The sequence below is a fragment of the Erpetoichthys calabaricus genome, chromosome 9, assembly GCF_900747795.2.
Source record: "Erpetoichthys calabaricus chromosome 9, fErpCal1.3, whole genome shotgun sequence".
NCBI lineage: Eukaryota > Metazoa > Chordata > Cladistia > Polypteriformes > Polypteridae > Erpetoichthys > Erpetoichthys calabaricus.
The window spans coordinates 182,065,797-182,088,012 of NC_041402.2; the positions used below are offsets into that span (position 1 = coordinate 182,065,797).

The 22,216-nt window shown below is 46.3% G+C and overlaps 1 protein-coding gene across 7 annotated transcripts in view; it reads left to right on the forward strand.

The window, feature by feature from the left end:
- ass1 (argininosuccinate synthase 1) overlaps window positions 1-22,216 on the forward strand; it is a 136,589-nt gene that overhangs the window by 13,666 nt on the left and 100,707 nt on the right. For all 7 annotated transcript variants that reach the window (XM_028808541.2, XM_028808542.2, XM_028808539.2 and 4 more), the window contains exons 3-6: window positions 4,157-4,225; window positions 6,190-6,378; window positions 6,731-6,787; window positions 16,906-16,980. In XM_028808541.2, coding sequence (XP_028664374.1) covers window positions 4,157-4,225; window positions 6,190-6,378; window positions 6,731-6,787; window positions 16,906-16,980 — 390 coding nt within the window. The remainder of the gene's footprint in view (window positions 1-4,156; window positions 4,226-6,189; window positions 6,379-6,730; window positions 6,788-16,905; window positions 16,981-22,216) is intronic.

Genomic DNA, 22,216 nt, shown 5'->3' on the forward strand with positions numbered 1-22,216 from the left:
CTAGGGACAATTTCAGATCACCAATGATGCACATAACCGGCATGTCTTTGGACTGTGGGAGGAAACCCACGCAGACACGGGGAGAACATGCAAACTCCACGCAGGGAGAACCCAGGAAGCGAACCCAAGTCTCCTAACTGCGAGGCAGCAGCGCTATGGTGCGTCAACAAACATTTGTAGTAATAAAATGCATTGCATTTTATATTCTAGCAGATGATGTGTCACAAGCATGTGTAGTAATAAAATCCATTGCACTTCTCATTCCAACAGATGGTGCATCAACAAACGTGTAGTAATGAAAATTCATTGCATTTTTCATTCCAACAGATGGTGCATCAAGAAACATTTGTGGTAATGAAAATTCATTGCATTTCATATTCTAGCAGATGATGCATCACAAACATTTGTGGTAATAAGATACATTGCACTTCACATTCCAACAGATGGTGCATCAACAAATGTGTAGTAATGAAAATTCGTTGCATTTCTCATTCCAACATATGGTGCGTCAACAAACATTTGTAGTAATAAAATCCATTGCATTTTATATTCTAGCAGATGATGCGTCACAAACATGTGTAGTAATAAAATCCATTGCACTTCTCATTCCAACAGATGGTGCATCAACAAACGTGTAGTAATGAAAATTCATTGCATTTTTCATTCCAACAGATGGTGCATCAAGAAACATTTGTGGTAATAAATGCATTGCATTTCATATTCTAGCAGATGATGCATCACAAACATTTGTGGTAATAAGATACATTGCACTTCTCATTCCAACAGATGGTGCATCAACAAACATGTGTAGTAATGAAAATTCATTGCATTTTTCATTCCAACAGATGGTGCATCAAGAAACATTTGTGGTAATAAATGCATTGCATTTCACATTCTAGCAGATGATGCATCACAAACATTTGTGGTAATAAATGCATTGCACTTCTCATTCTCATTCTCATTCCATTGTTTTATAAACTTTTTAAAAAATGCACCTCACCGAGTTACTTAGCTACAGTACAACTTTTTTAGGTTGTCAATTAGACTTGTTCCAGTATCATTTTATAGTTCATGTTCAAAGTTATTAATAAGAAATAAACAGGTTTGCTTACACCAAAATTAGTTTTATTTAGTAAAGACAATACGAACTAACAAAAATACAAAAGATTTGTATTCCAAAGCTGAAATGTACAACAGTCGTACAAGAACACTGCGTCTGTGGCTGTGCCAGAATGCCAACGTAGACCTCAATATGAACACGATCCTTTCGTTCCTAACACATCACCATACCAGTCCAGAGCAGTAGAGGTAGCCAGCAGAATTTCTTTTCCCATTGAGATCTTGATGTGTTCTTCATTTTTTTGAGCACTTCATACGCAGTTTAAAGATAATAACAACTCCTCTTAAACACACTCAAGAATAACAAAGAAAGATTAAAACAAATGACTTGACTACAGATGTGAGGCCCCAGCAGCATTTCTTGACACACAATAACTCGCTGACTAAAAGTCCTCAGTGCTGGTGTGTCTCAAAGACATCGTTGTTCATCATGGCCATCAGTTTGGTCCTCATTAACCTCCATCTGACTGACTCGGAGCACAATTCACTCTCAGCAGTCCTCCCAGGTCCTACTCCCACAACATCCCACTACTGCCACCATGTCTGCCCGTTGGTGTGCTGTGCATACTCAGGGATTACAGAGCCCCCCCCTCTGTTCAGAGGACATTCTCCTGAATAAAGAGGTGGTGGGATGGGCTCAGTTGGTGGCTGGCAATCGACACCACTTTGCCGGTGCCAAAGGAGGAACTTCAGAGTCTGAAGACAAGAAGGGCTCACCGACCTCCTGACTCATACATCGTTACGAGCAAAGATGGAGTCGTCGTTAACTGTCTGGATAGATCAAACCCAAATGTCACCTCAAAAGCGAAAGGGGGGCTCCTTTTGTTAAGATTTCATTCCGGAGAGATCCATATAGACTGAGCATATAGTACTGCAGGCCTCTGGAACAAATCCTGTCCCATATAGTGCCTTTTGACCCCTGCCCAGCAAAAGCTCAGTGCAAATCAATCACCGGCTACTCCGTTTCTGTCAGTTTCCTTCCACGTCCCAGTGACACACCGGTCACCCTAAGCGGACCACCTCTGAGTGAGCCAGTGAGTGTAGGTAGGTGTGGCACACCATAGAGGACTGCTGCCCGGTGCCCAGTGCCCACTACCAGCGTGTTGGTCAACAACCCTCTATTAAAGAAACCAGTTGAGGGCACATACAATCAGAGCACTGGGACAGGAAAGGCACTATATATAAATTAAGGCTGAGTGACTGCCCTCTGCAAGGCTTTGAGATGATGCCCACAGTGAAAGGACACAACAAGGAGGGGTGACTGGCATCCAAAATGCATCGTTACAGAGCTTACAGTGAAATAAAGGCTGGATTGCTGCCTTCTAAAATGCATTGACATAATGGCCACAGTGAAAGGCACTATATAAAATAATGGATGAGGGTCTGCCGTCCAAAATGCACTTCAATGGTGATCACAATTATAGGCTCTATACTGTATATAATAAAGGATGAGTGACTGCCTTTAAAAATGCATTGTTACAATGTCCGCAATGAAAGGCGCTATATGAAATAAATCCTTAGTGATAAAAAACAAAATCCAGGCCTTTAATGACCTCTTGGTCATGGCCATCAGCAGTGTGTCTGTCTGCAGAGAGAGTGTCGACCTCGTCGAGGGGTCTACTTACCTCAGTAGTGACATTCATGTCTCTGGTGACTCTTCCAATGAAGTCAGTAGACGGATTGGGAGAGCATGGGGGGGGGGGTCATGAGGTCACCGGCCGGGGGTGTGTGGCGCTCCTGATATCAATGCAAAAGGACGAGGGTCCAAGTCTTTAGAGTCCTGGTGTTTCCTGTTTGCGAGACGTGGACGCCTTCTGAACTTGGCAGCTTGGACAGGCAGCTTTGTGTCTCTGTGGTCCTCAGGTGGTCTCCAGTTCCTGTAGTCACTCTGAAGGGTGCCATAAAAAACCGACTACTTGGTTAACTCGTCGTCTGCCCCCCAAATTCCTGCAATGTCCTCCCGAGGTTGTTTGGTGATGTGTTGGGGGGGGGCATCTTCATGTAAGGTTCCTTCTTTCAGACTGCAGCCCCCTCAAGTATGGGTGAGTGTGCCCTGCTGCAGATGGGCATCCCACTCAGGGTTGGTTCCTGTCTTCTTTGTGAAGCAGTGCTCAGAAAATCACTGGTGGGAGAAACAAAAGGGTGGTCACTTTTGTCAGGGGAGGGCGCCATATGCAACATTACATTGTGACTGTGTGCAAGGCGCTATATAAGGAAAAAAGAGTGAGGGTCTTATTATGCTCTGCCCATGATGTGCCTTATTCTGAGCGGGCATGTGCCCACATGTCCTGTAAAAGTGTGTGTCCTGGTGGCTGATTTCTTCTGGGCATGTAGTTGAGCCCTCCATCTGTGGCATATGCCCAGGCTTCCCATTCTTGCCATGAGCCTGGCTGTGTATACCGCAAGTATATGAAAGTAGGGTGTGCCCAGGGGTCTTATTCATTTGTACCATGTGCCCGGGTCCCTTGCTTGATATTCTTTGATGACTTCATGACAGGGGTGGCATGGTGGCGCAGTGGGTAGCGCTGCTGCCTCGCAGTTGGGAGATCTGGGGACCTGGGTTCGCTTCCCGGGTCCTCCCTGCGTAGAGTTGGCACCCTGCCCGGGATTGGTTCCTGCCTTGTGCCCTCTGTTGGCTGGGATTGGCTCCAGCAGACCCCCGTGACCCTGTGTTCGGATTCAGCGGGTTGGAAAATGGATGGATGGATGGACTTCATGACACTCCCTCCAGATTTCATCTTTTCTGAGCTTTTCTGAAGTGTTTTGTAGCCCCCTTTACCCGACATTGGCCTGGCACTGCTGTGTTCCACTAGAGGGTGCCCCTTGACTCCTAATTTTGAATTGTGCTTTGGGGTCCCGCCATTCTGTCGGTGGCATCTTTCTGTACAGGAAGCCATCCTGATGCCAACTCATTGAGACACCTGACTGTTGGAGGGTGGTGGGGTGGAGTGGGGGGTCTAGGGGGGGCACCACTGGTAGTGCCCCCCTGGTGGAGGAGCTGTGTGACTAACTCTGAACATCTTCTGTCCCATCACAGGCAAACATCGGGCAAAATGAGGATTTCGAGGAGGCCCGAAAGAAAGCAGAGACACTTGGAGCTAAAAAGGTAAAGGAAAGAACCTCTGAGCTGGGACCTGGCAGGTGGCACTCTGGGGGCAGGAAATGGGCACCTGCTGGTGACACGACCAACCAGCCAGTGTCTCCTCGGGGTCATCACACTGACCTGGCTGATCCTGTATACCCCCGAGTTTGAACTGGGAGTTAACTGGATTGACCACTGGATCACCAGCCTTCTCTGACAGACACCTGGGGGGCTGGGGGGCACTTTCTGAACTGGAAGCTAACTGGCTTTCAGGCTTTAAGGCCACAAGGAAGGTCACCACAGATAGACATTTGGGACAACACTGGTTTTCAGTTCCTCTGGTCACTGGACTATGTGGCCTTCTCGGAGGTCTACAAGGGGGTGGCAGGGTCTGAAGTGACAGCTTGGGGGGCTTTAGTTCTGTAGCTGCAGGACCACAAGGAAAGCACAAGAGGTCAGTGTCTGAACGTGTCCTTTGTCACCTGACCGAATGACCTCTCGCTGTCACTGACCGAGCGGCTCCTTCGCCCTGTAAGCTGACACCACAGGCTCTGAATGCTGGCCTGACTTGTTTTCAGTGTCCTTATTGATCGGACCCCCTGCCCTTCAGTGTAGACCACTAGGGTCAGCTGGGGGATGACTGGCCTCTAATCTCTTTAGGCACCTGCACACAGAGTGACACAGCGTATCAATGGCCAAACTGGGAGCTGACCGGTTATGAGTGTCCTTAGTGACCTGGTCACCACAGAGGTCATCGATTGAGACTGGGGGGCTACCTGGTGGTCAGGATGTTTAGTGACTGGGCCACATGGTCACCACAGGCAGTGACTGATCATCAGTCTCTCTTTTTCTAGATTTGGCTACATGTGCACCATAGAGGTCATTGTCTGAAATTGGGGGCTAACTGGTGGTCAGGCCTTTAAGTGACTGGCCGACATGGTCACTACAGGTGGTCACTGCCTGAACTGAGGGCTATGACTGGACCACACGGTCCCCGCAGGTGGTCCTTGTCTGACTGGTTATCAGTCCCTTTGAAGATGTGGCCACATGGCTGTCACAGGTGGTCACTGCCAAACCTAGGGGGTGACTGGTGATCAGTGTTTTTAGCTACTGGGTCTTGTAGCCACTATAGACCATCCTTGTCTGAATTGGGGGGGCTAGCAAATGGACCCCATACTCACCACAGGCTGTCACTGTCTGATCTGAGTGTTCAGTGGTTCGGAGAAGCCTTGGTGATGGTCATATGGTTATCACAGGTGGTCGTGGTCTGAACTGGGGGCTCACTCGCTTCCAACTTCTTTCTCCAGGAGGACACATGGCCGCTAATTTCTTCAGTCTGCTCCACCGAGGGCCACAAGAGGGCGCAGTAACTCGCTTGCACTCGCCGGCTCCGTCCGTTGGTCTTCTGGTGTCGCAGGGGGTCTTTGCTGTTTCTAGTCATTTATCCGCGGGGCTGCACAGATTGAAGTAGGAATGGTGGGCTAACTGAGCCGCATGGTCATCACAGGTGGTCGATGTCTAAACGATGGGGTCTTTAGGTGGAAACTGAAAGGACTCGCCTGTAAATCTAAATGCTGGGCATGGGCATCTACTGTTATTGCACTTTTCACCATGAATAATAATAATAATTCTTTGCATTTCTATAGCGTTTTCTCACTACTCAAAGCGCTCAGCAATTGCAGGTTAAGGGCCCAACAGAGCAGAGTCCCTTTTTGGCATTTACGGGATTCGAACCGGCAACCTTCCGATTGCCAGTGCAGATCCCTAACCTCAGAGCCACCACTTCGCCTCTATACCCCCTCAAATTGCTGTCTGTGCCCACCCCAGCACCAGATGCTCGTTTTTTCCTCAAATCTGGACCACCTCGTGTCCCCCCTTATGACCCAAACCATTGAGTTCCCGGTGGGTAGTTGTTTGTTAAGTAACTCAGTTTTTAGAGACCCTTCCTTGATCTTTCTTTCTCTCTTCTTGCCTTTTTTGTCCTCTAGATATTTATTGAGGACCTGCGCAAAGAATTTGTCGAGGAGTTCATCTGGCCGGCGGTGCAGGCTAACGCCATCTACGAGGACCGCTACTTGTTGGGCACCTCCATCGCCCGGCCGTGCATTGCCCGTCGTCAGGTGGACATCGCCAAACAAGAGGGGGCGCAGTACATCTCCCATGGGGCCACCGGAAAGGCAAGTTTGTTCATCACGAGTACCACTGTTGACCGGCACTACCAGGGCTAACCACTGGGTGGCGACAGAGAACAGAGAATCGATTCTGGGTCTCGAGAGGCGACACGCAGAGGATTCAGCAAGTTTGCCGACCCCTTCACTTTATTATGTTGCAGATTCCTTTTTAAATGGACACATTGGACAGTTTTTTTTTTCTACACTTCTACACTCAGTAACCCATAATGACAAAGTCAATGAAGGCTTTTCAGATAGCTTTGCACATTTATTAAAAATCAGAAAGTGAACACTTACTTATATAGCGCCTTGCCGTTACTCTTTCTTCTAACCTCCTGTCCTACTTTATTTTTAACAGGGTAATGACCAGATACGCTTTGAGCTGACCTGCTACGCCTTGTACCCGGGGGTGAAGGTAAGGCTGTCCCGCATTATCTGCGCTGCGTGAAAACGAATTCCGTTGGCTATGAGGCCTCCTTGTGATTGGCTGGCATCCCGCACACATTTTTGGTGTCGCCTTGTTTCCAGGGCTCCAAAGCCAGCGATCTGGAAATAAATGAAGTGGGTCGGTTTGCGAGTGTTTTGTCACGTGGGTCTACCTGAGTACCCCCTTGCGCGACAGTGACGATCCGTCCAGGGCTGATCCCAGTCCTCCAAGCCGTCACCATGGAAAAACATGACATTGAGTGCGTGTACATGCCGACGCAAAACAGGTTTAAATGGGAATAACTCGGTAAAGGCAGAATCCTGGTTTCTTAATAATGCGCGTTTACACGTGCACGTAATCTTGTGGAGTAAACGCTCGGACGTCATTAAACTGCTCAAAAAAAAAAAAAACGAAAAAACGTCATCACCTGCGGCCGTGAACTCCAAAAATGCCTAACAGTTGTGATCCTTATCTTGTGTTTTGGAAATATTGTTTAGTCAAATTTATCGGTTTCTGCTACCGAAACACACGCGGCACACTCTCTTCTGATTGGCTGTGCGACTGAGCCCTGCAAAGGATCGCCATCCTGGGACGTGTGGCGCTGCTGGAATAATAATTAAAAAACAACAATAATAATAATAATAATAAATTAGTGCAGATATTTGTACTTCAATAAAATGAGTATTGCGAGAGGTTACTCGTTATTTTAAAAAACAATTGGACTACGTAGCGCGCGTGTCTTTGAACGGGTTACCCCCATTCTTGCTCTCCATATTATGTTGTTGAGTTTTGACATGATGGAGTTCACAATGTGAACAAATGGAAACAGTCCGAGTGTATCTGTTGAGCCCCTTGGAGTCACGTTCATTATGTAAGGCGCTATATACAATCACATTGTCTAATCATCACACCCCACTCACGTTATGACCCTGAGTGCTTCACTTGACATGGTGGTCATCACAATACGAACGTATCTGTTGAGCTCCTTGGGCTTGGGTTAATGATGAAAGGCGCTATATACAGTCACAGTGTTTAATCATCACACCTCACACACTTTATGACCCCGAGTGCTTCACTTTACATGGTGGTCTTCAAAATACGGACAGTTGTGGTGTATCTCTTGAGCCCCTTGGATAGTTGTTGATAATGAAAGGCGCTATATTGACTGACAGTGTTTAACCTTCGTGACTCCGGAGAGTGTCATTTGATCTCTCACAGTTGACATCACATCCATCCATCCATCCATTGTCCAACCCGCTATATCCCAATACTGGGTCACGAGGGTCTGCTTGAGCCAATCCCAGCCAGCACAGGGCGCAAGGCAGGAACAAATCCCGGGCAGGGCGCCAGCCCACCGTAATTATCACACCACACTAAGAGCTTCACTTTACATCAGGCCCGGTCTTAGGTATTATGGGGCCCTAGGCGAAAGGGGGGTCCAGGGGCCCCCTGAGGGGGGCGAGCCCCCCTGGAAGCTCTGTGAAATGCGTGAAAATTAGACCAAGGAGTCAATCCAGGGCCCCTCGTACGCCGGGGCCCTAGGCGGTCGCCTACTTCGCCTATGCCTAAGGCCGGGCCTGATTGGGACAAATAATGCTGTAGTATATTTAAGTATATATGACAATTGCTCACTCGGACAATTTGTTTTGGGGGCCCCCAAGAAGGCGGGGGCCCTAAGCTTTAGCTTGTGTAGCTTATACGTAAATCCAGCACTGCTTTATATGGTGGTCTTCACAATACGGACAGTTGTGGTGTATCTCTTGAGCCCCTTGGATAGTTGTTGATAATGAAAGGCGCTATATTGACTGACAGTGTTTAACCTTCGTGACTCCGGAGAGTGTCATTTGATCTCTCACAGTTGACATCACATTCATCCATCCATCCATCCATCCATTGTCCAACCCGCTATATCCCAATACTGGGTCACGAGGGTCTGCTTGAGCCAATCCCAGCCAGCACAGGGCGCAAGGCAGGAACAAATCCCGGGCAGGGCGCCAGCCCACCGCAGTGACATGACATGAATATAAAAACAATTGTCTGTTTGTTTTTTCCTAAGGAGCGGGTGATTGTGAAAGGCGCTCTATAAAATCGCAAGGTGTAATCACCACGAGCGACCCCGAGCTTGTTGCACTCATAGCTGAGACTTCGGCGCTACTCTTGTGTCGCACCTCGGGGTGAGGCTCATTCTGAAAGGCGCTTTATTATTTCCGCTGCCCCTCCGACGGCGTGTGTTTTCGTGTGAGGCTCTAATTACACCCTCGAGAAAACGCGCTTAATAAGTAAATTAAAAAGCCCACTGGTGAAATTCCCACGTGTCCTCAACCTGTGAAAGCCGGAAATCGTAACAACTGCGCAGTTTTAGAACACCGTGGGGCGAATAAAGCGCCTTGACCCCCCCAGGCGTGTACAATGTATCAGCTTTAATTCCCCCCCCCCCCCCCCCCCCATCTGCAGACGCGCTCCCGGGTGCCCCCCAAGTGTGCGGGACACGCCCCCCAGTGATTTAGTGGCAGCTTGCCGGAGCTCAGGTTACCTGCCAGGTAAAGTCACCCTCTTTGGAGGGATTAATTTTAGAAGGGGCTTCCGATAGGGGGGGCATGCTAATCCCTGCTTAATCCCTTCATTTGCTAAATAACACCTAATTAGAGGGTCGCCACTCTCATTCTCCAGCTCGAAGGTATAAAGCAGGGGGCCGGAGTTTTGGAAATTTAATGAGCAGGTAGCAGAAGTGTAAAACACACACATGGGTGATGTATGGCATGTATATGAAGCCCGCGCTATTATTATTTCACCCAAAGCCGGTAATTGTGGCATCCCCGAGGCCGACCAATTAGACGGAAGGAAAAAACGGGGGCTGAACATACGGAGTCGACATGTTTTTCGTGCAAGGCGCTATATCAGGCAGAGCGAAGTCAGAAATAGCAAAGTCTGGAAACAATCAGGTGGGTCTAAACAACAGAAAAGTTAGTTCGTATGAATAATCTGAAGAGAAAAAAAGATTGAACTCATGAAATTAGCCCTAAAAAATAGGATATGAACGACAACGCGTTCATCTACAGTGTTATGTATGGAAATATTAGACAGTCGGGGCATAACTTTCGGGTACGACCACCTCCGTTAAATAACAGAAACAGCTTCTAAAAAAGTGCACAACCGCGGCACCTCATCCACTAGAGCAGGCGCCTGCACCCCAGCTTTGCCAAAGCTCATTCAAAACGGAATACCAAATAAACTACAGAGTGCCCATGTAGTGCCCATTTAGTGGCCCGTTTATATTTGACGCGACTGCCGCGCGCCGAAAATGACGTCAGGTTTTGGGGACACGCCCACGTTTCAGCCCAAGTATTCGCGGACTCGGCGGCCATCTGTCCGAAATGGCGAGGCTGCTTACGTGGGAGCCAGAATGACGAACGAAGGGCTAAAAGTGTGGTCACACAAAAATGATGCTATAATAATAATATGTAATAATAATAACAGAAATAATAATGTAAATAGTTTGTTAGGATTATTGTGTTCCTTACCTCCCACATTTTACATATATACTGTAAATATATACAGTAATATATATATATATATATATATATGAATGATACAGTACTTGCCAACTAATACATAGAGTACACAACACACGTTTCACCCTATTTGGGGCTCATCAGGTGTACCCACCTTTGCTTCCTGCACCTGAGGTGAGGCCTCTGATATTGCTCCAAGCCGGCTGGTTGGCTTACTTGACAGGGTGAAGGTCAGAGTGTTACATTCTAGGTCTGAATTTCAATCTGATTACACTTGTGGTTGGTTGGCATGTCCTCAAGTGTCACCTGGTAGGTAACCATCCAAATAATCAGATTGTGATTCAGACCGATGTGTATATATATATATATATATATATATATATATATATATATATATATATACACACACACACACACATACTGTACATATATATGTATATATATATATAGTGTGTGTGTGAGTTTTGTGACAGTAGATGGCGCTACAGCAGCTCTTAACCTGGCACAGGCAGACACAAGATGCACACTTCCACAAGTTCACGCTTTTTATTTTCTCCTTTTCCAATTCAGCTCAGCACACAGTGCACAAATCACCACATTTACAGCTCAGTCATCTTCTGCCGCCTCCTCTCCTGCTCTGTCCTCTTCCTCCTGACTCCGACTCCCTGAATGGAGTGAGGTGTCCCCTTTTCTATTGTCCCCTGATGTGCTCCAGCTGCTCCCTGATGACCTTCCTGCTGCATGTCACGGCTTCTGAGCCTTCCAGGCGCCCCCTGGTGGTGGCCACGGGTCCCCACAAGGTTGATCCTCCAAGCTGTGTTCCCGTGGCCCCGACATCCACCAGGGTGGCCGCCTTCTCGTGTTCCAGGGGAGGTGCTGCTCCTCTCCAGGTGTCCGACAGTGTGTATAATATCTCTATATGTATGTACTGTATATATACACATATAACAACAACAACAACATTTATTTATATAGCACATTTTCATACAAAAAGTAGCTCAAAGTGCTTTACATAATGAAGAGAAGAAAAATGAAAGACAAAATAAGAAATTAAAATAAGACAACATTAATTAACATAGAAAGGAGTAAGGTCCGATGGCCAGGGTGGACGGAAAAAACAAAAAAAAACTCCAGAAGGCTGGAGAAAAAAATCAAATCTGTACGGGTTCCAGGCCACGAGACCACCCAGTCCCCTCTGGGCATTCTACCTAACATAAATGAAATAGTCCTCTTTGTAGTTAGGGTTCTCATGGAGTCACTTGATGCTGATGGTCATACAGACTTCTGGCTTTTAATCCATCCATCATTGTTGGAACATCATGGTGCTTTGGGTAGATGGTGGTGGTGCAAGCCACCACCAACAGGACACCGGAAAAGGAAACAGAAGAGAGAGTGGGGGTTAGTACAAATTTTGAATGAATAGTTATTATAATGAATTGGATATACAGAGTGTCAGGATTAAATTACAGTGAAGTTATGAGAAGGCCATGTTACAGTAATGTGTTTTCATCAGTTTTTTAAAGTGCTCCACTGTATTAGCCTGGCGAATTCCTACTGGCAGGCTATTCCAGATTTTAGGTGCATAACAGCAGAAGGCCGCCTCACCACTTCTTTTAAGTTTTGCTCTTGGAATTCTAAGCAGACACTCAGTTGAGGATCTGAGGTTACGATTTGGAATATAAAGTGTCAGACATTCCGATATATAAGACGGGGCGAGATTATTTAAGGCTTTATAAACCATAAGCAGAATTTTAAAGTCAATTCTGAATGACACAGGTAACCAGTGTAGTGACATCAAAACTGGAGAAATGTGTTCGGATTTTCTTTTCCTGGTAAGGATTCTAGCAGCTGCATTCTGCACTAGTTGCAAACGATTGATGTCTTTTTTGGGTAGTCCTGAGAGGAGTGCATTACAGTAATCTAGCCGACTAAAGACAAACGCATGAACTAATTTCTCTGCATCTTTTGATGATATAAGAGGTCTAACTTTTGCTATGTTTCTTAGGTGAAAAAATGCTGTCCTAGTGATCTGATTAATATGCGATTTAAAATTCAGATTACAATCAACGGTTACCCCTAAGCTTTTTACCTCCGATTTAACCAAATACAGTAGTAAGCACCAAGCCACAGACGCTCCTCACAAGTGCCTTTCCACATCACCTCCTCCGCCAGTTGCTTAAGCACAATGAAAGCACACAATTAAACAAGAAGTGTTGCCCGCTGCCTCCCGACTCTGACTCGTTCCTGCATGGCAGTGGGCTCCTTCTCATGCCAGACCCAGGAATACTTCCGATGCCATTCTGTCTCCTGGAGGAAGCACTTCTGTGCCTTCGACCAAGTAGGGTGGTCCTCTCCCGACAGTGTCCTCTATCGATCCCAAGGGAATCCCCTCGGGGCTGCACTTTCAGACTCCATGTCCCTAACACCCCTGTGGGTGTCCCGACTGGGTTCTCATATGAGGACCACTGCCACCTAGCTCATGGGGGATGGAACCATTGCCAAGTTCTGGCTTCCGCTGGCCCATCCATAATTTTTATTCCAGTTGTGTTTTTGTCCAGCCAGCCAATCCATCTGTCGTTGCTCTTGGGCCTCCCGTCCAGATAATAAACCATGGCTGGGATGCCTGTTCTTACCCCCCTGCATATATGTGTGTGTGTGATGTAAGACCCGTTTCTCTGGTTTTCCTATTTGTAGGTGTGTGTTTGTGGAACATGAACTCCATAAACTACTGACCACATTTCCTCCAATTCCACATACAAATATTGCATTTAATTGCTGAAAGTGACAGCTGGTCAGAATAACAAAAAGATGAAGTCTGTTCAGGCCTGGAGGTGTCAGAGTTAAAGATGTTAAGATCTGCATTGGGTGTGATGAGGATGGACAGGATTAGAAATGAGGACATTAGAGGGTCAGCTCAGGTGGGACGGTTGGGAGACAAAGTCAGAGAGGCGAGATTGCATTGGTTTGGACATATGCAGAGGAGAGATGCTGGGTATATTGAGAGAAGGATGCTAAGGATAGAGCTGCCAGGGAAGAGGAGAAGAGGAAGGCCTAAGAGAAGGTTTATGGATGTGGTGAGAGAGGACATGCAGGTGATGGGAGTGACAGAGCGAGATGACGAGGACAGAAAGATATGGAAGAAGATGATCTACTGTGGCAACCCCTAACAGGAGCAGCCGAAAGAAGAAGAAGAAGAAGAAGAAGAATGCATAGAAATCAAGATCATATTCAATTTTAAACATCTCAATATTAATGTTTGAACTTGGGAAGAATTCAGAAAAAGATGAAATAACCCTGACATTTGATCACAGCTTTCATGCGTCTTGGCATGATCTCTGCCAGCCTTTCACACTGCTCTTGGGTGACTTTACGCCACTCCTGGCACAAAAATTCCATCAGCTGGGCTTTGTCTGATGTGTTGTAACCATCCATCTTCCTCCTGATTCCATTCCAGACGTTTTCAATGGGGCTCTGGTCTGGCGATTGGACTGGCCATGACAAGGTCTTGATCTAGTGGTACACCTTGATTGTCCTGTCGTAAAACCCAATGCTCAGAGTTAGGGTACCCTGTCAGAGCAGAAGGGAGCCATTTTTCCTCCAGGCCAGCTTTGTACATGGCTTGATTCCTACTGTACATCCCTCACAAACTCAAATCTGCCCCATTCCAGTCTTGCTGAAGCCCCCTCAGATCATCACCGATCCTCCACCAGTTTTCACAGTAGGTGCGAGACACTGCAGCTTGTAGGCCCCTCCAGGTCTCTGTGTATCCATTAGATGACCAGGTGATGGACACATCAGAGAAGATGACCTAAACTGCAGTCCTTCACGGTCCAAAACCTCAGCCTGGCCCTTCTTTTCTTCTCATCGACAAAGAGCTCGTTTCTAGCTTTGCATGACATCAACCCCACCTGGAGGGTCCCATTTTGAATCGTCCTTGTGGTGCCCTCAGCCCCAGCCGCCCTTTGCCCTTCTTTTTGTAGGTCAGTCAGTCAGTCAGTCATTGTCCAACCCCCTATATCCCAACACGGGCTCATGGGGGTCTGCTGGAGCCAATCCCACCCAACACAGGGCACAAGGCAGAAATAAATCCCGGGCAGGACGCCAGCCCACCGCAGGGCACACACACACACCAAGCACACACTTGGGCCCAGGGAACCTATGATGCTGGTAAGACCACCACTACTGTTTCTCCTGTTGTTTATTTTCTCAGTTTATTTCAGTCTCTTTGTGGGGTCTCATGCTGAGACCTGTAACAGATACTGCCGTATGAATCATAGCTCCTTACACTTGGGGTCCTGACCCACTGCCATCTTTTGGGTTGTGACTCACTGATGTATTCAGTGGTGAAGGGTTTTTGTATGCGATATACGCAGTGATGGGTCACCACATGTGACGGTCATCATGGATTGAGTCTCGAAGACCCTAAGAGGACAGAGTGGTCCTGATGATCTGCTCTGCTGTGTGCACTGCCCATCATAGGACCTTATGGTCAGAGACCCCGAAGCTCCTAATCCAGGCAGTGATGCAGATTGTGGGAATGCCCTCTGTGGTAATCAGGACCACCTTACCAGCATCATAGACTCCCAGGCAAAGTAGTGGATTGGGGTCCCTGTTTTGATATTAAAACTGAAACATACACAGGCATCCGAAACATCGTGGACCCCTATGTTCCTGGGGCCCCCTGACCAGTGCTCATGGGCTAAGATGATCCTGGGTGGTACCACCTATCAAGGAAGTGGAGATGCTCTGTTGTTAGAGCAAGAGACTCTTAATCTCAGGGTCCCACGCTGGGCAGTTGAGTTATTTTAGGGCAGTGTGGCTTTGGATTTCAAACCCTGAGGTTGTGGGTTCAAATCCCGCTACTGACCCTGTGTGACCCTGAGTAAGTCACTTCACCCGCCCGTGCTTCAATTGGAAAAAGAAATGTTATTCATTGCATCTCAGACCTTGTAAGTCACTTTGGATAAAAGTGTCGGCCAAATAAATAAATGTAAATGATTTAAAATTGTCCGTTTTCCTTCGTTTCTATGCACCCGCCTGTGCACGCATGCGCTTTTGCACTCCCGTTGCGCCTCCGCTGATTCGATTCGTCTGATCCACCGAACAGAGTCGATCAAAAAACGATCGAATCGTTGGCGACCCCCCGATCACGTCTTGCTTGGGGGTTTGTGCGCTGGCGCTCACAGCAGGCTCGACTGAGATTCTTCCCATTTCCGAATCGTCTTTCACGAGTTTAGTTTGCAGCCCGCATGTGTCACTCGCAAAAATGTCTGCATAATTTACACACCACTGTAACTGCGCTGTATTCCAGCACGAATATTGTGCTAATTTGTAATTTGACCACCTTACACCAAGGGGGCTTCTGCGCCCAGCCCTGGCACAGCAAGCGGATGGCGGAGTTGAGCTGATCGCCTTGTCTGGCGGTTCTCGTCGTGTTTGCGGCGTTTTCTGCAGTCGGTAAGGCGTCAGACTCGCTTTTTATTCCGCAGTACCGAAGGCGCGAGACACGCGGTAGGGCTTGCCTCATCAAATTTAGCTTTCTTGTCGGAAAACATGTTAACTGTGTTTTGATTTGCCATTAATGGCATTTCATAGATTCACTGGAATTCATTATGGAGCGAATGTGACCAACCAAAGTTAGTCAGAAGCATTGACAGCAAACCACGCCGAAAATAACACCGAAAGCGGGAGTTCGCCAGCACTTTTCAAAAGAAGTCACCTACTAGTCACGAATGCATTTGAAAACATTTACAATCTTTTGCCCTATGTGTACCTTCAACTCCATTTCTCGGTTTCCTCGTGTATCCGAACCTCTCTTGTCCGGCGTTCATCTGTCCAGCTTCTCAGACTGTCTTTATTTTCGAGGCGTCCAGCTCGCCTCTTGTCCGTTTTTAGACTCGCAGTTTTTGCAGGCGACTCTCAGCGCGCCTCCTACGCCTTCACTCCTAATGGGGTGTCTCACATTCTTCCTCTTTAGATCGCATCGCCAAAGACACATTGCTCACATACACATGCACATACATACACACACGGACTTCAGTGTTTTATGTTTTAGTTGATGTGCTTTCTGTTTTTCACTAACCCTTGATGCACCGTCTGATCATTAAACGGGTGCAGAATAATGTCTCATAATTTAGGTGGGCCAGCTTCGCCCCTGAGATGAAGAAGGCCATTCACGTGATAAACTTCGGCAGTGACCCACTAGAATGTAAGACTTTGCCACTTTGAACCGAGTGTTCTCTCTGTGGGCACTAGAGGGCGCGCGTGAATCGTGTCGCGGGAGGCTACGGCGGCTTGTTGCTTCTTCTCCACGCTAACACCGAGGAGTTTTGGGGTTTGGGGCTGGGGGGCACTTGGTAAGAAAATGGATTTGCAGTGAATTATTTTAAATGTTTCTTTAAATTCTTTTCAGTGCGGATTGTCTGTACAAACTGTCTAAAAGGCTTTTTTTTGTTACGCAGCCGTCACGCCCGCGCTTCAGCGTCTCACGGGTCTCTCAGAGCTGGCAGACATTGAATGTCTAAAGTAAGCAAAATAATAATAATAATAATAAATTCAATCATCAACCCCCGTCTCTCTCGTTCTTGGTTGCAGATCATCGCTCCATGGAGGATGCCGGAGTTCTATCAGCGCTTCCAGGGCCGCAAGGACCTTATGGAGTACGCAAAGGTACGATATTGCATTGGGCGCCTCTCAGCGGCATGATGGTGCTTGTTATGAAAGGCGCTATATCCACACACGAACGAACACACATCAAAGCCAAATGACCACCATGCTGTCCCACAAGGCACTACATTTACTTGGTTTGCTTTTCCGCTTGGAGTACAGGTAAGTGAAGTGACTTGCTCAGGGTCACACAGGCTTTGAAGTCCAGAGCCTTAACCACTATGCCAGCCTGCATGCCCATGTATAATAAACTGTTATTATATACAGTGGAAGAGTGGGCACAACTGGGATTGGGGGACATCAATGGGTGGCCTGCTGAGAGCATAGAGGGCACTATAAAGTCCTGTTGATAATTTTTGGGGGACTCACTAATCCCACTGCCAGCCCAGCCTCCTCACTTTGAGTTGTTCCCTTGTCTGCTTGTATAAAATGAAAACTTTGTTTTAATATTTTTTCTCTTAACTTTGGTTACCCATAAAGTGTAATAGTTCAGGTAAATGGTAAACAGATATCAAAATAAAATATAGGCACTATATTTAATAAACAGATCAATCTAAAGAATGAATGCGATAGACATGATCTAAAAGGCACTATATGCATTTGGTTATTTGGCTGATGCCTTTATCCAAGGAGACTTACATCATCTGAGAAACTGGTTTCTTTTATTTCAGTTATGAACATGCAGGTGAAGTGACTTACTCAGGGTCAGTAGTGGCATCTGAGCCAACAATCTCAGGGTATGAAGTACACCAAACGGGATATGAAAGTCACTATATAAGATAGATGTAAAAATGAACTGTATGACAGAGACATCTAAAAGGTACTAAATAACAGATATGCACTGTAAAGGGTGTTTTTAAATTTAAGAGGTCACATATCTTATATATGCATGCATGAAATATATAGATATCAAATAGGCATGAAAGGCACTAGAAATGATAGGCAAACAAAAAAGAGCTATAGATTACATAGAAATCCAAGACACTATGTAAGATGTGAAAGGTATTGCACTGAGTTTTAACCTGGACCACTTTGACCATTTGGGGCATCCAAAGTGCCTTCACCAGGTTCTCGATTTACGCGATGATGTGTTGTGATCAAGACGCATTTTCAAATGTGACGCTCAAGTACTGGCTGGGATCGCAGCGTGCGTGTTACACAAAGTGGAGATGAGGATCATACCGTCATCTGCCGATAGGGGCGCTGCGGGCCAGCGGTGGACGAGCTCTGCGGCCGCGTGCAGCAATCAAGTGCGCTTCACTCGCGGGTCTGAGGGGCTGATGGACGAACGGACTATACAGACATGTCGTTTGAACCCCCATTAACCTGCGAGGATTTCTCTTACATTTCTGATGGTTTATTAAGCGTTTTAATATTTAATGGAGCCTGTTATACCCATCCTACTAGATTTACTATATACGACCTTATCTATGTGTCACTATACATTATAGGGTGCCTTTCATATTAATCTATAGTATGTGGTGTCTATTGAGAGGATATATAATCTATCTAACACCTGTGCCCTCTGTTATATAGTGCCTTTCACAGCAATTCATTTGTGTTTCTATCATATAGTGCCTTTCCTATCTATCTATCTATCTATCTATCTATCTATCTATCTATCTATCTATCTATCTATCTATCTATCTATCTATCTATCGTCTTTTTCATCCTTCTTATCCCCCTTTCATCAGTTGTATAGTGCCTTTCACACCACTTATCAGTTTAATTTATTTCATCTCGTACACGTTTGAGCTGCAGTTCTTCATCAAGAGCACTGACATTTTCAGATGGGGTCTTCTTTTTGGTACCCCTCAGATCCTTTGATTTATTTTTTCTCTCATTTCGCCGACACTCGTTTCCCCAGCCATCACACGTTGGATGCCTCATTTCCTTTTTTTTCCTGATAATTATTGGGGTCTCTGATTACCGTGTGCCGGCCAGTCGGCATATCATAGAACACACGCCCCCCTCCCACCTCCCCCGTCTCGGAGTGGGCCGGAGTCACCAGGTGGACAGGCAGGCGGGTGGGCAGATTGTTTCTTCTCCTTTCACTCTGATATTGTGCCGCAGATTATGCAGGACCATTTAAGACGTGTTGCAATCACGGTGCCCCCCGCTGAGGCGCTGGACAGCTCTGCTCTGCTCTTTTCTTTTGCGTTTTTTTCTTTACCCCCCCCCCCCCCACACACACACACACACACACCCCCGATTCCTGCCCCCCACATCTCTGCTTTGACACTTTTTCTGCTTTCTTTCATTTCATTTCATATCATAAGAGTCAAATAAAAAGACAACAGCCAACTTCATTACAGCCAATGCCTGAGAATGGGGGGCAACTGTATGGGGGGGGGGGGGCTTCTGATGGAACTCTTTGAGGAATGTGAAATAGCATAGCAGGCAGATAAACTGATAAAGTGCCTTTCGTGATCAGCATCTTCCCACATCTAGCATGGTCTTCATCTAAATGAGCAGAGTAGTGAGACCAACGGCCTCCTTAAGATGGGGGCTGCAGGCCAGAGGCTCAAAGTCTGGTCACTGAGTGACCTCTGAGGCCTGACAGAAAACTAATGAGCCGAGAGGCCAAAAAAAAAAGGAAAAGTCTGCCAGGCAGGTGTGTTTAGGGAAGAAGAACCAGTGGCGGCCCCCCGCTACCCCCACCCCTCACCAGCTTAATGAGTTTACAGGAACACTTCAGGTCAAAGTGCCAGTGGGCACCTCCTGGGTCAGCAGAGGGTCAGAGCACCGTACCCACCTGTTCAGTCCCTATGATCATTTATAGTGCACCTTTCATAGCTCTCTGTGATATATAGTGCCTTACACATCTGTCTGTTCATTATATAGTGCCTTTCATATCAATAGCTAAGCAAATGTGACACTATGGTATATAGATAGATAGATAGATAGATAGATAGATAGATAGATAGATAGATATGAAAGGCACTATATAATAGATAGATAGATAGTAGATAGATAGATATGAAAGGCACTATATGATAGATAGATAGATAGATAGATAGATAGATAGATAGATAGATAGATAGATAGATAGATAGATAGATAGATAGGGGAAAGGCTGTGATAGATGGATAGATAGATGTGAAAGGTGCTATATAATAGATAGAGTGTATTATATAGTACCTTTCACTTCTATCTATCTATCTATAATAATAATAATTCATTACATTTATATAGCGTTTTTCCCAGTACTCAAAGTGCTATCCACACAGGGAGGAACCGGGAAGCAAACCCACAATCTTCCACAGTCTCCTTACTGCAAAGCAGCAGCACTACCACTGCGCCACTGATCTATCTATCTATCTATCTATCTATCTATCTATCTATCTATCTATCTATCTATCTATCTATCTATCTTCCTATTATATAGCGCCTTTTCAGAGTCACACAGAACTTCCAGCCTGATGGCACTTCCACCACCTTCCCCCCGGGCTCTGCTCTTCTTGCCATTTTCTCCAGGGTCCTTGGGTTTTCCTTCCAGGTTTTCTGTTTTCCTCCCTTATCACCAAGTGACCCTCCATGGCCGTGTGTTTGCGAGGGTCTGCTGGTGATCCAGCATTGGCTCCTGTCTTGCACCTGAAGCTGTCAAGGTGGTCTCTGAGCCCCTTCCAGCATGAAATCGATTACGCCAGTTTGGGAATGTTATGGTAGGCATGCTGAACATCAAGACTGATTAGTGGCATTCTTTTCATCCAATAGGCTTTGGAAGGCATTAAGCCCGAAAGGCGCTATATATATTAAGATTCATTCATGACGTTCTCTTCACTTAAGACAGTTTAAGAGAAAGTCAGGTGCTAACAGCGTAAAGTACATTGATGACCAGTTAGTGGTGTACTTTAGGAGGGCATTAGACATGAAAGGCACTATATGGAGTGCAGATTGGCTAATGATGGGCTTTTTGACTCAAACACTAATGCCATGAAATGTCCATCCATTATCCAACCCGCTATATCCTAACACAGGGTCACAGGGGCCATGAAATGTGCCAAATAAAATAAAGATGGGTACAGGGTGCTTCACTCATTGAAAGCAGTTTAGAAGAAAATGAGCTGTCAACAGCTGCTCAATGGTGGATGGGGTTAGACCTGCAAAGGCACTATATATAAAGTACAACACGAGTAATGGAATGCTGTCACTGTAGAACTTTTTATAATGGATTAACCCTAAAAGGTGCCAAATAAAATAAAGACTGAGCACTGGTGCCGTGTTTACCGAAAGCAATATGGGAAAAAGTTAAGAGCAAAAGGCGCTATAGAAATTGAAGAGTGGTAAATGATGTACTGTAGACATGAAAGGCACTATATGGAGTACACATTCATGAATAGCATGCATGTGAAATGGCTTATAGTGGATTGGGCCCAAAAGGCGCTATATAAAGTAGGCTGCTGGATGGTGCTGTGTTCTCCAAAATGAACACAGGGAAACATTAACAGATAAGGAAATGGAATATTAAGTACAGTAAATGGCGTACAGTATTTCAGAACGGCATTAGACACAAAAGGCACTGTATAAAGTGTGGAGGGCTCCTTGATGATCAGATTGTGTCATGAAAGCGCTATATAACATTAAGACTGAGAAGCGGCATTGTGTTTATGGAAATCCGATTAGACAAACGTGAACTGCAGAGGGCGCTGTTTGAATTGAAGGCTGGTGAAGGACAGACTTTACAGAGGCAGTTATACACAAAGGCGCTATATAAAGTACTGACTGATTCATCTGAAATGCTTAAGGGTCAATGAAGCCTGACAGGTCTTATATGAAGTAAGGGTGCTGCGCCCTCCAAACGCGGGTGTAAAGGGACCCTTTGTGGCCATTTCTGGAACATAATTGTTTTTTTCACAAGGCTGGGTTGTTGGCCCAAAGCCTAAGCCCCTCTAATTAGGCTTGGGTGGTCCTTCCAGGAGCGCATACTGTACCTAGCTCCCACCAGCATAGCCTTTTAGGTGTTTGAGGCAGGTGGTGGTCTGCAGATGAGCTCAGTACACCATTCACACCAAAAGAGTTGTGTCCCGTCAGCTCTGCTGTATGGACCGAGCGCCGGAGAGCAGTGGGGTGCGACATTGCCGAACTGTCGTCCTTTCACACAACTTTTTCCAACCAAGAACTCCTTGCCCAGTGGCATTCTGATGACAAAGCGATGGAGGAGGAGGAGGGATAGGCCACATAGGGGTTCCATCACCAAAACTGCTCTACACTGGACACCAGAAGACACCAGAAGAAG